The following is an 18,487-nucleotide window of genomic DNA, read 5'->3' on the forward strand; positions in this document are numbered from 1 at the left end:
GAGTCTGCAGAGGTTAGTTTCGTAACTGAATCATACCAGCTTCTGATGTTATTCCTTCTCTTCTTGCCTAAGACAAGGAAGGGAGCCTTAAATAGCCCTGCATTTTTTCCCCAGCAGCCTGATAAAGTTCCCAACCTCAAATCTGGGGGTCTTGCATGCAGCCAATAAGCACGGACAGTGAGCAGCGTGATTCATGGCATTTTCTACATACGTAAACCAACAACTGTTGTCAGCTGCTCTGGGCTACTGAGATTTCATTTCTTATTGATAAAAGGAAGTTAGGCGGTTTTTTACCACTGCTTGAAGATCTTATCTGTATCAGTAAAAAATTAATTTCAGATACTGGTTTTGTATTTTTTAAGATTAAAAATGCATGAAAATGGGCAATCATTTATAACATGCCTTTCTGCTGCTTATCTGATTTTTTTAAAAAATTGAACATGTTGAAATCAGCATTAATTCTGCCACGGCTTTCAAAGGGACAAGGTTTCAACATCAGTGTCTATATTTGTAAGTCTGAATTTAGAATGAGTAGGAGAAAGCATTTGGTATGTTACAGACAAAAATTGTCTGCAAGCTGTGTTCTATGCGCAGTTTAAAATGATATATATTCTTTCCATATGTATGTATATCCTTTTTTTTTAATAACTCATTAAATTACATGTGTTAGTTAACAGACACATGGTGTCTTTGCACCAGCTTCTACATGCACTGTTTGAAGGAGTTAAAAAACATCTTTTGGAAGCTCTAATCCTCTGAACTCAGCTGGATCAAGCACAAATTCTGGTCTTGGTCAAATTCAAGTAAAATTTGGCTAAATCCTCAGAAGCCCTGCCAGCAGCTGTGCACGGTTCTGCCTTATTGGCAGTGACTCTCCCACATGGCCTCTAGAAGCCATGGACCAGCCTGTACCCTGAGAAACAAGGGGCTTACACCATGGAGCAGAGGTGAGCAGGCTCTGCGATGAGTTGGATCAGAATTTAACACGCAAGCTCAATGCCGCTTTTCTTGCACTCAGCAACTACTCAGCCCATGCTTCTTCATCTTGCAGAACTAACCAACTGCAGCATGTATCTGTGTTTTGATAACATGTAGGATCAATGGCGTAATATAGTCGTGCTTTATCTTGTAATTTTGGATTACATAAATTGTTCTAATCCTGAATTACTCTTTACCTATCAGTAGGTTCACACCTGATATGTGCTGACTGGCACCGTTCTTTGTATCTCAGTATCTGTGGCCGCGTGTGTGACAGCCTCCTTGCCTTGTCCCTGGAGCAATTTGCAGCTAGTGGACGGGCATCAGCTTGGCTAATGTCCACCTTGTATGGCTGAGATCTCAGTAGCACATTGATCCCTGCTGGAACTGATCCGGTAACGATGATCCAATTTCCTCTGCTAGCAAATTTCTTGATTAGAATAAATTCTGTTTTTATAGATGTTCGTGCTGGAGCTCCGAATCGGCGTGTTTTTCAGAAACGTGCACGCTGACAGCATGCACTTAAGGTAGTAATGTATTACAGGCTGACCTTTCAGCGGCCAATTGCTAAGGACAGAAGGCAGTTTTACAACCACAGGGCTGCAAGCGCGCAGCCACCTCCCCGAGCTTCACTCCCTGCGCAAAGGAGGTGAGCGCGCCCCAACCCTCCGGCGGAGCGGCGTCGCCCCGGGCCCTCGCGGGGCATGGGAGGCGAGGCTGCCCCGCGTGGCCTGGCGCCGGGGGGAGCCGCTTGGCAGCGCCGGGGCCGGGCCGGGCCGCTACGGCCGGGGCGGCGGCGGGAGAGCGGCGCGGCGCTGTGCCCGGCGGCGGCGGCGGCGGCGGCGGCGGCGGCGGGGCGAGGGCCGCGGGGGGCCGCGGGGCGGGCGTGCCGCTGCCGCTGCTGGTGCCTCAGCTCGGGCGGCTCCTGGCGGCGGCGGCGCTCGCAGCCCCTCCCGGGCGGCGGCGGCGGGGCCCGATGGCGAGACCCAGCGCTGCGTGCCCGCCGCCCGCCCGCCGGCTGCTGGCGGCCGCCCGGGCGCTGCTCTTCTGGGCGCTGGTGTACGGCTACTGCGGGCTGTGCGCCTGCATCGCCGGGCTGCGGCTGCTCTGGAGCATCGGCCGGCGGCCGGGCGAGACGTTCCGCCGGGCGGTGCGGGAGAACCCTCCCGCCTGCCTCAACGACCCCTCGCTGGGCACCCACTGCTACGTCCGGATCAAGGTGAAGGCTCGGGGCAGGGCGGGAAAGGCCCGAGGGCGCCCCCGCGAGCGCGCCCCCGCCCCGTGCGCGCGGCTGTCCTGCGCGCTCCCCGTGCCCGCGCGTCCTTGTCCCTGTCCCTGTCCCTGTCCCTGTCCCTGCCTCTGTGCCCCCGGCCCGTCCCCGCGGGGTCCCCGCCGTGCGCAGGGGCCGCAGGGAGGAAGGGCCCCGGTCCTGGCCCCCCCCGGGAGCAGCGCCCCGCGGAGCTGGGGAGCTCCCGGGGTCGTAGAAGGCGCCGCGGATGTCCTCGAGCCGTATTTGGGGTGAAACGAGTGCCGAGCCCTAAGTTCTGTGGGGTCCGGGCAGGTGCTTTTTTTGCCAGGCGGCACTGATCCGAACTACCGAGCCTCCCCGCTGCTCGTGATCCGCCTGCTTTCTTTTTCCAGCATCACTGGGAGGCACGCACATGCTTCTTCACTCCTGTGCTGCATTCTTCTTCCCTATAGTGCCAAACTGCAAGTGGCTGGGGTGCTGGGAAGTGGGGACTGTGGCAGGACGGAGAGAGCTCTGGGGGCAAAGGGAACTCTGTCGATGTGACGGTTGGTCACGCTTTTCGGGCAATATGAAACCCGCTTGCCGTTGGCTACTGTATGGCTTTCCTACATGTATCCTACAGACCTGGACAGATTTCAGCAAAAGAAAGAACAAAGCGTGTTTCAGATAAGATGGCAATGACCTACGTGTGTCTTGGGGGACTGCAAGGATTGTTGCAGTAACAGAAAAAAGGGAACTGAAAGGAGCAACCGAAAAGGTAGAGGGTGGGCTTATTTTGGGGCATGTGACATTTAAACTGCTGCTGTGCAAGTGACGATCGAATCTGTATGGGTAAAGGCCATGTCCTTAAAAGCAATAAATAGATTAAAGTAAAAGCACTGAGGGTAAATCCCTAAAGGACACTAACTGAAAGAAGCAGGATGGAGGAGGGCGAACCGACTACCCATGGAATGAGAATCTCTGGAAGAGAACTGAGAAACTTCTGTTGTTTTAAAGGGGTCAAAGGCAGGGATGATACAGGGAATGGTGAAGATGATGTACTGGCCCTAAAATGTAGTGAGAAGGTATCAGCAAGTGCTTAGAAATGTACCACCATCTGTATTTCTAGGGACTCCAAATTCACTGGCATCCCAGAAGAGAAATATTAGTGTAACTTTGGGCAGAACTGAGCCAAAAGTTCCTACTATATCTATAGTGAATATGAAGATACGAAAACATTTTTTTCCATTCCAGAGCTCTTTCCAAAACCAAGATGTAAGTTCATGGCTTTTTAGCTGGTTGGTGACTTAGCAGTGCCAAGGTATTTCAGAGACTCTGAAGCATCTCAGGCAAGAAAAACCTGTGCAGTTGCGATCCTCAACATGACATGAGATCTTGATCTACTGCAAAGGCAGGGTTTTTTTCTTCCCTTTTTAAAATAGCAGCGATGGTGCAGGCTCTGACATTTGTTCAGGAGCTGTATGACCTTTCTTCCTGCAGTTTCTTTCACATGACTTCTAAACAGCATGTTGTATTTTGTGAGCTAAGTCTTTGCTGACTTCTGTATCCACCCCTGTGCAAGAATTCAGTAGCCTGGTAGGCATAATTTCAGCTTATTTACTGGACTTGACCTGGAGTTAGTGCAAGCTTGCATTTATTCACTTCAGTGGCATTTCAGTGTTCAGCATCTGGACTGCTAACAGTAAGTTACTTGCCTGCTGGTAATTCTCGTAAGACCCATTTTCTTAAAAGGTGCATCAGAAATAGTGGCTAGGCTACAAAGAAGATGATTACATTAAGGCTTTATTTTCTGAAGCAAGTCTGAAGCCTTGAACAGTAAAAGAAACAAGCAAAAAGTACTTGCTTTGTAGTTGCTTAACTTCGATTTCTTTATGTTTTTAAGAATGCATGCCATCCTTTATTGTGCCACACTGCAGTGTGATGGTTTTAAATAGTTTTTAAATAGTTGCACAACCTTAGAAACTAAGCGAAAGTGTGAAAGTGCATTTAAAGTATACTATGTCTTAAAGTCTTTCCACAAAGCACATGCCATGTCTGTGTGAAGAAAGGTCCTAGTTCCTACAATGATCCTCACTGCCTAGTGCCCATGGGTGTGCTCTTTCAGACCATGAGTGTGCTCATGGCTGAATCGACACACAGTCAACACAGCTTGGCACGCAGCAAGGACGCCCTGCCCAGGACTGTAGCAGCTGGGGTGTGGGATGCTCAGCATTGCCAGGGGGCAGTGGTACCTGATCTCGGGAACGTGTTAGACTTCAGCTTTGAGAATTGACAATTCGATTTTTTTTTCAGGGACAATACATTGTTCCTTAGAGTATTGTCTAAAGCCATTTTCATTCTCAAATCCAAGTACAGCAGTTCTATGCAGCAATAAAAACACAATACTTCTTCTTCTCTCGTTCTAGGATTCAGGGTTAAGATTCCATTATGTGGCTGCTGGAGAAAGGGGTAAACCACTCATGCTGCTGCTTCATGGCTTTCCAGAATTCTGGTAAAACTCCCTACAAGCTTTCGTTGTATAAATGAGGCTGCTTAAGATACCTGAGAGTGATGATCAAGCTTAAATATCCTCAAAGTGAACTTTTTTATATATCTATGAATACTAAAAGCATTAAGTTCTAGTAGGAAACAAACCATTGAAATTTTTAACTGCAGCAACCACAAAAAAAAATCCTGCAGTCTGACTTAACCCAACTATCTTTTTTTTGTATTGTCTGTACACTTTCATTCAAATTTTGGGGAGGAACTACTCATTTTTAATGAACTTCCCACTTGGAAAACACATAACATTTATACTGACATGGCTAAACTTAGGAATTATAGTAGAGGGTGCTAAAATGAGGATCCAAGATATGTGTGCAGTACGGATGGCTTTGTTAAAAATACTACATGTAAGTTTTAACTAGGGGAGGGGGAGAACTGTGAATTCTATAGGCTACTTTGCAGCCTAATTTCAGAGTGCTACTCAGGGAAGAAGGCTCTATTTTTAGTTCGTCATAAGATGAATGACGAATCACAACCAACCCAAAATGTTTGTTTGTAACAAAGAAAAGCAGTCATGTGTCCAGCGTTTGAACAGAATTGCTTGGGCTGTCACTGCCAGATTTGCCTAGTGAGGCACGGCATGCAGAACTTACACCTAAAATCAGTAAGTGAATAGAGGAAGTGGTGATGCCAGTAATTCAGCAAATTAAATGATCCTTTTCCTTTCTAAACTCAGATATGGAGCTAGGCTCCAGCGTTGGAATTGTGATCTTTCAAGCTGGACTCAGGTCATGCCATGATAAAGTGACCCAGGTAAAATAGAGGTCAGTTCTCTTCCCTTAGAAATTTCCTGGAGATAATAAAGGCATTGAGGATGACGGTAGAAAGTCATATTTATTACTTTACAATACATTTTCAAAGAAGCAGATTACTCTAATAATAAATTGCTAATTAAAAGTCTAAAAGCTGTAAACTTTGATTAAAAGTCAGTTAGACGGAGGGGAGTTGCATATTCTATGCAAGCATTATGCATATCTTGCATAACATGTATTTAACGTGTATTCTAACATAATAAGACAGCTGAGACTAGAGCTAATTTCCCCTGCAGTGGGAATAATATGCAAAATTCAGCATTTTATGTATTTATTCTACTGAGATCCAGTGTATTGTTTTCAAAATTCAGAGAGCTGTTTTCATGGTTTGCAATGGTAAATGACAATTAGTCTATAAATTAGTCACACTACAAATACTGATGCTAATTCAATTAGTGCAGAATTTTAATGCAAGAACAGAGATTGTTCTGAGAGCATGTAATAAAATAATCACAAGAGATTTTAAAACAGCATCAGCTTTGTACTGTTTGACTAGCAAAAAAAAATGGATAAAAATGGATAAGATTCACAGTTACAATTCTCAATTGTAACAAATCCTCTGCCTTCAAATGTCTCAAGGTTATAAGCAAGACAACTATAACCAGACAACACTGACCTTAGTGAGTGACTGAGTACATCTGAAGATGAAAGATCACTAAAGAATATAATGCACCAGAGCCATTAAGTGCTTTAGATGTACAAGAACTTGAAAATCAATATCAATTTTGTGGAAAGACAATATTCAAATATTTGAAAATGAGCATGATGTATTGAGACAGCTGAGTACCTATAAAGACATGTGTTAGCTCCTAGATTTTATACAAGCTGCCCTTCAGAAATAATGTGATCAAAAAGTCACAGAGTAGTTTCCATTATTCAGCCTTATGAAAATGAAGGCATCCACCAGCGTTTCCAAATTATGCCTGCAGAACAATTGTCCAGTAGTTACATTTCAGATAGGGTTAAAGGATTTCTTTGGATATAAAGCCCAGTCAGCCAGACATTTGGTGACTGATAGACTGTTGTGAAAACAGGAGATGAGGATAGCAACTAGACATGTTTCTAAAACAAACGCAGTTTATTTATTTATTTATGGGCTTTGTTGATTATTCTTACTCAGGTATATATGATAGCTGCAACAGTTACCATGGCAAATTCAGCTTCCAAGTTATTGTATAATGCCTTTAAAAATTTAATTCCTAGAGATCTTTGCTAAGTCTTGCATTTGCATTATACAGCACTGACATGAAAAGATTCTGACTGTTCTGTTTACATGAATACAAATTTCTATAATTAATGGGTATTATTGTAATATTACTTACGGTATGTTCAAAATCATGGAGGCAAGGCTGGAGGCAAAGCTAAAGTGGAACAGCCAATGGACTGATATAGACACTGTTTTGAATTAAGGTAGAATTCTGTGCTTCTGATGATTCAAATGCATTCAGATAAATATCATTTATCTGAGACTATTGAAACGAGAGCAGAAATAAAAGCTAGATCCTAGCAAAGAGGGATTCAGCCATTGTTACATAGACCTAGAAGGATCGTGTTTTTCGTGTACCTTTCTATTGCAATATAAGATAAGGCCATGTCTTTCTTGGTAGTGGCTATTCTGAAATTTAATTGGTTTAAATTAACAATTGAAGGCAGGCAGTTCTTGTAGGATCAAGCCTTCCATTTTCTTATTGTTTTTGCTCTTATAATGCAGTCATCCACTCAGTATGTACTAAAACAGAATGAGGAATAGCCCAGGACTTACTAAGTTCTTTACCTTGTATGTCTTTAAAGTATGTAATGCTATCACTTTTCCATAGAAATGCAAACAATACAATACTTTATGCAGTACCAACACACTGTGAGATTGCTCTGGAACAATTCTGGTAGTATAGCAATACAGAGGTGTACATAACATAAATCATATGGAATTCACCAAGTTCATTCGTTATTCATTGTATTTCTTTCTTTGGTTAATTTAGCATATGAATTATCTGACATTCCTTTTCTGAAGAGAAAAAAAAATCTGTCCCTTGAGGCATATTTCTCTAGTCTTACCAAAATTTGCATGTGAACAAGCCAGGGAGGAAAGAAAGCTTGTCAGACCTTTCTTTTTGGATGATATTATGGTTACAAAGATAAAACAGAATACTTCTCTCTGTGCTCTGGTTGCCTGCTTCCTTAGCAACAAAGGGACCACGCCAGACTCTAGAAACCACTGAAATATCCAGGCTCTGGCCATGCCCCCGCTCTAGCAGCTGCATTTCCTTACTGGAGAATTCAAGAAGGGAGCACAAAATTGCTGTAGCCACAAACAACTATCAGCGTACCACAGAAAGAAAAAAGAATCTCATTGCAAACAAAGCCATGATAACTTACGTTCAGCTATCTGGGAGCAAAAGCATTGACTGCATTTTAGTATCATACTGCTTGACCTTATAACTCCAACTTTTTTTTTCCTCTTTGTTAGGTATTCTTGGCGCCATCAATTGCGGGAATTTAAAAGCGAATATCGAGTGGTGGCCCTGGATTTGAGAGGTTATGGAGAAACAGATGCTCCTTCTCACAAAGAAAATTACAAGTTAGATTGCCTGATAACAGATATAAAGGATATTTTGGAATCTCTGGGTGCGTTAAAAGAGAAACTACTCAGATCATAGACAATTTAATTTTCTGGGAAAAGAAAACACATTAATATCTATAATTGATTTCAAAAAAAATGCATTCTGTTTAACATATACACGTTATGGATATGTATGGATATAAAGCTAAAGATACTCATATTTTATGGACGATTATCAATACTAGTGGAAAAAAATTGTTTTCCAATTGTCACATGTATGTCTGCGTAAACAATATGTAGAGATGATTTTCCGTCATGAGTTTAAAATGCTGTGAAATCCAGCAGGACAAACCTTTGGTCTTTTCCCCTAACTAAAAAGACTTTCACTTACTCCTACCCATTGCACTCAATGGGTACTGTTGTAGATTAGTCTAATAGCACTTGCAGACAAGAGAACTGGTATCAGGTGAAATTCTTCTAGCACAAACAAGATAGAATAAATGTTGTGGGCTTTACAAATATGGTGACAGTGCATCTGCTGTGTTAAGAAAAAAAAAATCCCAAAATACTACTCCTGCATAGTAGTCAGTGCACAAGAGCTGAATCCCCGTGTCTTATACAGCAATGAAAGCAACAGAAGGAAGAACAGCGAATACATTGCTCTCTGTGGCAAATACACGGTGTGGTAATCTTGAACTAAAGCAAGTGTGCAAAATTTGCTCCTCCAGTTCAGCAGGAAGTATAGCTGTTCTGGCAATAAACTAACACCTAGTGAAGGGTATTTCTCCTCTGTACCAATAATAAGATGAGATTAGACCCATTCTCTGAACCATTTTAATTCCTTGGATACTCTAGGGATACAGTGCTAGAGATAAGTACAACTTCCTGCGTTTCACATGAAGAAATAGCAGAGCAGTGATGCCAGTCTTAAGGTTTGAATTTAGGATTTGCTTTGATTGTGATATTTGAATAGCATCAAAAAATTGGGCAAGCTGTCCCCACACTGTGTTTACATTTTCCAACTTTCACTGGTTGTGTTAATCTCCATGGTAATGCCATGGTTATGCTTGTGAAGTGCTCTCATCATAATGCAATTTCATAGGGATTTAAGTATTTCTGGGGGAAAAAAAAAAGTATTTCTGAGGCTTCCTATCATAGTTTGTTCTAACCCCAAGGTAAATTCTTTTGGAGAACTTGATTATATCACAAATGCTCCATGAGATTTCTATTCAAGAGGGGTTTTAAGATGCTTTGACAACTGTGTCCAAATTTCTGTCAGAATTCAAAACATTTGGGCTTTTATACATTTTATTTGTAGCATACATACTCAGTATTACAATCCTCAAGGAGGATTGTGATGGCATGTGAGACTGTAGTATGTATTCTAGGAAGGGTTAAAGGAGGAGTAGTTAGGCTTTCAAAAACAGTCATGATTTTTCCTCCTTTTATTGTTGCAAAAGTCCCATTTTCATGAATGGAAGAATAAGTAGATGAATGCTAAGAGCTTTTAAAATTGCCATTAAAACAGCATGTGGAAAAGTGCTACAAGCCTGCTAAATATATAAATGTGTTTAATATGTATATGTATTATATATATGGCTATTAAGTGTAATTCCCCCTTTTTGCATAATGGTGGTGTTTAGTCCTTAGATAACCTCCCATATTCAAAGCAATTCATAAAGATTAATTTTGTTCAGGAGGGGCTCAGGACATCTCAGTCTTTCTGTTTGCAGTTTCAAACTTCAAACTCCCTAAACACAGTAACTGTACATGCATTATAATGACTGCAGCTTGAATCATGCATTTGACCCTGAATTAGCTGATATGTGTGGCTATTTGGATGCCAAATTACTTCAGCTTCACATTTACACTTCAAGTGTGATTGAAGCTAAATTAAATAATTTTAATTATGTACTAAATTTTTAGCTATAATAATGCACTATTTTTTCTGCCTTTAGTAATGGAAGCAGTGCAGTATTACATAGTTACATTAATACATATGCTGGACCACCTACTTTACCCAGAAATTGCAATATTTTTTATGGATACAAATTTCACTGAAATAAAAGCACAAATCTGTGTTTATGTGGTAGGATACAACAAGTGCGTGTTGATTGGCCATGACTGGGGAGGAATGATCGCTTGGTTAGTGGCTATATGTTACCCTGAAATGGTGACTAAGCTGATTGTGGTTAATTTCCCTCATCCTTCTGTGTTTACAGGTGAGTTTTATAATAGTTATAATGTTACATATGTATATGTGTTAACCCAGACTATTTGCATTTTCATTAAGATTGTGTTTTCTTTGAGGTTGCTTAAAGAAGAACCAACTACTTGCTCTTCTAGATGTTCAGCGGATAAGTTACCAGAACTCAGTCCTTCTCACAATCTGGAGTGTATTTTATGAAGCTGTAAAGTATTAGGTATTTTACTTTGGGAAAAAATTTACTGTAGGAAGTGGGAGTGTTTGCAAGCAAATTTACTGATCTTTTTTCTTAGTCCTGGAAGGTTCACAAAAACATAATTTTCATGTACATGAACCTGGCAGGATAAAGTTCCCTGAACATGAATGTGTATTGCATTATGCCTAGGTTAAGGTCTCACTGCATTATTATAACTACAAAACAGCCTTTGTATAAATGACGATCAGACTTTTAGAGTTTAATCCTGATTTAGGTGACAAATGAAACTATGATCTTGTACAATATTCACTGCAACAAGACAACTTCTTCAGGCTACATACTAGAGGAGTGTGCTAGCAATGAGTTCAAAAAGGGTGCACTAGCGGAATTTGTTGTATGATAGGCTTTGAGCTTGTCTGCTACCCAGAATGACAAAATATTTCGTAGGTATTAGATCTATGTTCAGTAGTTACAATGACAGTAGTATCTCATTGATTTTAATTTCTTAAATTGCAGACTTTATACTATTTCCATTCTAAAGTCACCCCACTTGCCCAGAAATAGTTGAGAAAACTCAGTGAAGCTTTAATTTTCATCTCAGAACCATTCATACCTATTGTTCTCACAGTGTTCTTGGCCACCTTTCTATGGTATTAAAGAATATTTTGCCAGGTAGTTAAGCTTCACTTACCCAACGAAATGTCCATTCCCCACCACTGGAGCAAGCAGGAGCTTTTGCAGCATTTTCACTGAGATTGGGAGCCAGGCTGTACAGAAGCAAAATACATATTACTATAGCTTTTCTTAGTATTTGTTTGCATATTTTTAAAAGTACAAAACATGTTATGTAGCTTCATAAAGTATCCCTGGATCAAATTTGTTTGACTGTGGATTAAATGAAAATAGCTTATAAATGGAGTATTCTCCATTGCCTTTAACATCGTAATCTTTACTATGATAAAAGTCTGGGTTTTAATTATTTTTTTATTTACACAATTAATTCTGTAATAGCCGTTAACATCCTCCCAACCACTCGTAAGGGATTATTGTATTTATGCATTTGAAATCACGATCTTTCTTTGTGCCTTACATATCACTACTTTGGGCACACCTTAATGACTTAGTTACTTAATGCATGCCATTTCTCATTGCTAACTGATAGCAATTATGATACCAGATTTTTTGAGAGTTTCCATCTCAGGATTTTTTGACTTACCACTACATTCACATATTCTAACATCAATGGACTGGTAACAGTGCTGTATTTGTTAGATTAAGCAATGAGGCGGGGAAGTCTCCCTATTAGAAAATGGTGATTTATCCTTTCCCAATATTGAGAAAATCTCTATAATCCTCTTAGTAAAAATAAATTTTAAAACAAAAACTTTGTATGTCACGCAATATTGGAAATATTTTAGTTTAATAACATATTTGGAAACATAATAGTAATATATTAGCACAGAAAAGTCAAGTAAGCATTATCGATGATGGTCCATTAATGGAAAAATGTAATGACTGATGCAGTTTAGGAGTGTGTAAGATATGAGTGCTTAGAAGGTGGCTGAGGCTCCAATTTACTTTTTTTTTTTAAACCCATTTTTATTCACTACCAGAATGGGAGTGCAATTTTGCTTTTCTGAATTCGCATATCTAAAGGATAGGTTCTAGACCTCCTGGTATCTGCGTACATTCTGTGCTTGCTTTGAGAAGTTAGACACTTGAATGTCGGTGTTGGCTCTTGCAATTTATCAGAGACATAAAATTTCAGTTTCAAAAAAGAGATTGCAAATTTGGCTGTATCACTCTCCTGTTATATATTCTTCAATGTCTTTCAAAAGTGGCACTGTAATCTTGATTACGGTTCTTGAAATTGCCAAGAAAGAAGACTTAGAAAAATTCTGTCCTTTCATGACCAGGATTGATGCTCCCTTTACAATGTAAGTGGATTGTCATCTACAGATTTCTGTACATCACATCTTTGATGACAGAAATACTGAAATGACAGAAGTAATACTTGCATTTATGCCTCTTATTCTACACCTGAAAAAATGCCTTGGACTCGCTATACAAATAGATCTCTAAGTGAAAATCATATCAAGCAATTAAACTCTCAAATGTCAGTGCTCTCACCCAATCTTTGGCAGGCTTCAGTTTTGCTGTCTGTTTCTATTACCACTTATAAAACAAGAAGTATATTTTAATGGCCACATCATATACTTACTCCTGAAACAGTAATCATCTTATGTAACATAGCATACTCGAACGTAGTATTTTTAAAGCATTCCTTTAAGTTTAAAAAATAGTGATATTAGCAGTAATTTGCTTTGAGTCATCAGTTTTCATTTTTAATTCATGGGCATTTTTGTTTCAGAATACATTCTACGACATCCATCACAATTGATTAAATCTGCTTACTACTTCTTTTTCCAAATGCCATGGTTTCCTGAATTCATGTTTACAGTAAATGATTTCAAGGTGAGCAAACTGAGTGCTCTTCTTTATATATTTAACTGTCAGTGATGGAAGAATTGCCTACCTATGTTGGTGCCTTCTGATGTAATAATTACTGGAAAAAATAAAGAGCTTTCTGATTTTTCTTCAGTTGTATATATTTATACAAAGTGGAATATAAGTGTATACCATCTGTGGGATTCACAATTGCTTTTGCATTTCTGGCAGGCATTCAGGTACATACATCCTTTTAACCTCCATCTCTACTGTGTGTTGCTCCACCTCAGTAGTCAGCTGGTAACATTTTACTTCTGCCAATGCTGTGGGACACATTTGGTGCCTGGAGAACTCCTGCTGACTTAGCCAAAGCTTCCTGTGAGTGGTGGGCCATCCTCTCGTCCCTCACTGCCTGCTTCAGGGCAGGCAGCCTGGGAGTCTGGCTAGCACATTCTTCCAGGTGATTAATCGTGCCCGAGAAACCAATAAGGCCAACACCTTACATAACATTAAACAATCAATACAAATGTGTAGAAATGGAAAAAGCAGCTGAAGGCATGCATCCTCCCAGACGCATGCAGCCCCGTACCATGCTCCCGGTGCTGCATGCCTGTGGGACCGCGAGGTGGGGAGCTCCCATCTCCTCCCTCCCAGCCTCTCAGCTGCTGGGGCCCATCCCCGAGAAAAGTGTGTGCCTGCAGCCTGCCTCTGCCTCTCACGTTGCTGTGCAGAACTGAGTAACTTGGTGATACTCATGTTTGCCTATACTTCAATTATTCTGGAGTAAGTTACACCAGAAATAAGTTTAGTGTGTGCTTTACATATAGCTCTCTAATAAAAGCATTTGAACCATTCATTCTATTCCCAACAACGTATAAATAGATTTTAGAAAGATGTGTCCTCTTGAAGGAGAAAAATAACATTTCTTAGATATCTTAGGCTCTTTATTCCTCCTTTGTAGGTTCTGAAAAGTTTATTTACCAGCCAGGCCACTGGAATTGGAAGGAAAGGCTGCAGATTAACAGCAGAGGATATCGAAGCTTATCTCTACGTCTTTTCACAACCCGGAGCATTAACTGGACCCATCAACCACTACAGAAATATTTTCAGGTCAGTGTAACATTCCGCAACAAGGTAAAATATTCTAGAGACCTCTAGAGGCCAAAAACGTTATTGTATCTTCTGCTACCAACATAGAAGAGAAAAAAGCCAATTGTTTTCAAAGTTTCAACAAGTGATGAATGCGTTGAGTGTCAAGCAGCCCAATGCAAAGTTAATTTTATGATGTATCCACGCAAAACAGTGAAACAACCAGAGTGCTGGTAAGGAAAATCTTTGTTCACAATCTGATAAAGTGAAGCCTCTTCCTCGCTGACAGAACTCATGGCAATCACAAAAATTCATCTCTAAACAATACTTGCAAACAAGTACCATTGATGTTAATTTCTATTATAGCTCCAAGTAAGTTACCCTCACTTTTCCTTGTAACTTTACAAAACTGTGTCTGGCTTCAATTTTGTTGTGCTTGGGCTGTTTTTTATAAAAACATTAGTTAGTTTGTTTAGTAACTAACCCCTTTTACTAACCCCTTTTTTTTGTTCTTGCATAGATTTCATATTGCTCACTGGCACCACTGAGCATGTATAGCAGGGAGCAGTCATGGAAAGCCAGCATCATAGGAAAGATTTTTGCAAGCTTAATATTTTCTCAAACAGTTTTCTGATCGTTTTAACTTTTGTGGAAGTCACTGGCTTGGCCTTAGTGGCTGACACGCTGTGGTTATCTACCAAAAGCTTAACAGGACCAGAGCATCTTTGATTCTGCTTATTCTCTATTTGTGACTTGCAGCCTTATAGCTAGCTACAAGGAATATACCAAGAGGAGTGGGTTTGAACTCTTTAGTCCGTTCCTGCCTCCAGGCTTCAGCAGTGCTAAACCTCCTGAGTGCCTCTCTAGCTTTCCTAAACTCAGCAGAGTCTCTGCAGTAGATTAACTTTTCATTTTCCCTGGACCACGCTTAGTGCCACCCTTACTGCTCTTCCTGTGCCCTCCATGCTGTCCCTGGAACTACACAGCAGGGCCCCAGCATAGGGCTAACGAGGAGCTAGGGAGGCAGGAGAACCTAAGCCTTGCTCGTCACATTTGCTGCAGCACCTCGCACCTGTGAGCACACATGAACCAGCTGCTTCTCTGACAGTGACAGGGAAGGAGCTGTGACAGCCGGTAGCTGGATTGCTGTGGGATTCTGATGAGATGAGAAGAGTTGCACATTTCAACTATTGTTTCAGGCTTTTTGCAGGCTCAAGAAAGAAAGCTTAGTATCAGTTATTAATCAGAATGGATTTTCACAGATATTAATTACTGTTGATCACTATTAATTACTGTTAATCACTACTAATTCCTCTGTGTGTGTATGCTTATGCACTGTTTGGTTTATTTTTTTGATGAAAGTGGGCTGGCACTGGTCGCTTACATGTGACAGGTTTCCAATCCATTGCTATTCATCTGGAGTTTTGGCTCTTCGGGGCTTATTTTTTCTAGGAAGTTATTTCCAAAGAGACAATTGAAATCACCTACTTCCATCCATCATGAGCACATTCTTGTATAAAAAGCACAGCAATCCTTCCATTCACTGTACTTTAGATACAGGCCCAGGAGAGTTTTCCTAAGGCAACAAATCTTGCAAGGCACTTAGCACAAAGGAATAATAATGAACTGTACAGTAGTGAAAAATATACATAAAAATAGTAAAGGGATCCAGAATAGTTTGAAACTTAAAGAGATTAATGTAAATGTACTGAACCAGATCATCAGATAACCAGTTTAAAAAAACGATACTATGAATGAGCTATGGTTCAGTGGGTTGGGTCAATTTGGTTTGAAAAATGAGATCTAAATCCACTGCTACAAAAGTCATTTTAAGAATTTTCCAAGTTCATCCATCAAAATGAAATTAAATAATTATGTGCAATTAAATAATAATGTGACATTTCATTAATAATTATTGATGTTATATATAAGTAGAGAGGAGGAATGTCTTCAAAGTCTCCAGTTTTGTCTTACATTAAACTAATGCATGCCATCTTTGTTCTTCGTCTTTCCCTTCTTACAGAGTATAGTTTCTTAACTAACTCCCAGGTTTCAACCTAGCACTCTAACTGTCATAACAGTTCATTCAGAATATCATTTTTATACATTATTGGTTTAAAGTTGTTGTTTGGGCATCAGCATAGTAATGATTTGTATCTGATCACAGAATCTGTTCTGAATTGTTGCAGCTTGTCTGTTCTAATATGTGGCTAAGATAAAGTAATTCAAGAGTGGATATAAATAAAATTTTCAGCATCTCTGAAATAGATGCTTTGGAATAAATTCTGATGTGCTAATATGATTTATGTTGAAATAGTCTTTCATTTGTACCTATTTGTCTTCTACCATCTAATGTCTACCGTTAACATATGGAAGCATTTGTAAAGTAATTCCGTTTAAAATAATTGTATTACATAAAAATAATGAAAAGCTTTTATGGGAAATTTAAATGGGTCATTGTGGCACTATAATTTTTATTAACATTTTACCTTCTAAGGGCTTTTCTTCAAAATATCAACAAAATGACGTATAACGTATTTATCCTTAAACCAGTTTCAGTCTGCCAAATCTCTGGGTTGTGATGTTCGGGTTTTAAATAGATTATTACTCCATGAGAGGCAAATTTTTAAGGAACAGTGTTCTTTCACAGATTTAGGTACATAAATCCAAGGCCTTCAGAAACATACTGTAACTCTTTGGACAAAGAACTCTATTCCAGTTTGAAAGTTATCATGAATTTCATAGAGGAGTGAATGTAACTGACTTCAGTTCAGTATTGCGGTCATCAGTGCTCTATAGAATATCTTTTTCTAGAAATACTTTTACTTTTAGCTATACCACACAGTATTTAATTTTGATTAGGTCTGAAACACCCTAGCTGCTGTCTTCCACAGTGTCTAAAAATGGCAGCCTGCCATTTCCTTTACTTTTTGGGAAAGCAGTTGGGCTAGTCAGGATGATTTGAACACATATTCTAATTGTGAATCAAAGCATCATATTTCATTAAAACCTACTTACAGTAAACAATACAAGTTCAGAAATTTGCTATAGCATTCATCAATCCAGGGAAATCCACTGACCGACAGCGTTCTGGCCACATTGTTCTACGTTCCCTTTTGCAGAGACCATGTGGCTCCTGAGCTCTGCATCTTGAGGAAGCACCATTTGTGCTCCAAAAATAAGACCTCTGTTGCAACCAGCTCCTGAAATCAGACACGTAACTTTAGCATCCTTAAAAACAGTTAGAGTACTTTGAGTCACATTAATGTTTTATTGGTGTTGTAGAAGATAATACAGAACCTGGAAAGCTTGCAATAAGATTATATGTATTGATTTCAAAAGCTAAGTTGATTGAAACCTGTCTTGGTGATTTCTATAAAACAAGACTAAACTAAGTATATTTTATTTTTAAAGCTGCCTACCTCTGCAGCACCATGAAGTCATCATGCCAACCCTGCTGTTATGGGGAGAAAGAGATGCGTTTATGGAAGTTGATATGGCAGAAATTACACGGATTTATGTTAAAAATCATTTCAGATTAACTATTTTGTCTGAAGCCAGTCATTGGCTCCAGCAGGATCAACCTGACATAGTGAACAAGTTGATATGGACCTTTCTAAAGGAAGAGACGACAAGAAAAAGAGAATGACTGTTTGTACATGTTCTAAGGGGTCTACATAAAAGCTCTTCAGATTTAAAAAGTAATTGTTATCAGGGCCATATTTCCAGCTTGCCTTCTATTTTGAGCTCTGTTAGAGAAAAGTGTTTTCAATGTACTGTACATTCGGACACCAATGTTACTGCTAAAAGAAGTGAGTATGAGAATATCTGATACCAACATTGGTTTTACCTGTATACTTGTATTTTGCACATAAAAGCACCTGCCTTAAGATATATGTATTTGTACAGAAAGAAAATCACAGAAAGTTGCTTGGTTTTGTTTTCTCCCTTGCTTTACAGTCTCAATGTATGGTGCCTTTTACAAATTTATAATGAAAGAATGGAGCGGTGCCATACAGAGGGAAGTCATGGGTTGTCATTCTCAATTTACCTGATTCTTTTTTTTAATTTTACCATTATTTACCCTTATTTCACCATTAAACAGTTACTAACTCTTTTTATTATCTGTATTTTAGCATATTGAATGACTGAAAACTTTCTGGGCACATTTCTAGTCTTCAAGTGAATAATGACACAGATCTTGTTGTATTGTTGGATGCAGCTGCTTTGTGTGATGTGTTTTTTTCTTTTTGGACTGAAAAATGGGAACCTGTACACTCAACATACCTGAACAAGAAGAATGAAAAATTACGAGCTAATGTGTATCGAGTCCACCTTTGTCCAATAAAATGCAACTGACACTACTCCCTTTATCTGGCTTCCTACGGAGCGGTTTCTTAGCGAA

The 18,487-nt window shown here is 39.9% G+C and overlaps 1 protein-coding gene across 3 annotated transcripts; it reads left to right on the plus strand.

Moving 5' to 3' along the window:
• Positions 1–1,667: 1,667 nt before the first annotated feature.
• Positions 1,668–18,446, plus strand: EPHX4 (epoxide hydrolase 4). 3 transcript variants are annotated; one of them, XM_048067247.2, is made up of 7 exons: positions 1,850–2,197; positions 4,633–4,718; positions 8,051–8,208; positions 10,237–10,365; positions 12,917–13,020; positions 13,955–14,103; positions 17,497–18,446. In XM_048067247.2, the coding sequence occupies exons 1-7, from the start codon at positions 1,955–1,957 to the stop codon at positions 17,729–17,731; spliced, it is 1,104 nt and encodes a 367-aa protein (XP_047923204.2). In that variant the 5' UTR covers positions 1,850–1,954; the 3' UTR covers positions 17,732–18,446. The 3 variants fall into 3 exon arrangements, with proteins under 3 accessions (XP_066857695.1, XP_066857696.1, XP_047923204.2); XM_067001594.1 differs by lacking the exon at positions 4,633–4,718 and having other exon boundaries at positions 1,668–2,197; XM_067001595.1 differs by lacking the exons at positions 4,633–4,718; positions 17,497–18,446 and adding an exon at positions 14,603–17,480 and having other exon boundaries at positions 1,668–2,197.
• Positions 18,447–18,487: the final 41 nt, after the last annotated feature.

Source organism: Anser cygnoides, chromosome 8, assembly GCF_040182565.1.
Source record: "Anser cygnoides isolate HZ-2024a breed goose chromosome 8, Taihu_goose_T2T_genome, whole genome shotgun sequence".
NCBI lineage: Eukaryota > Metazoa > Chordata > Aves > Anseriformes > Anatidae > Anser > Anser cygnoides.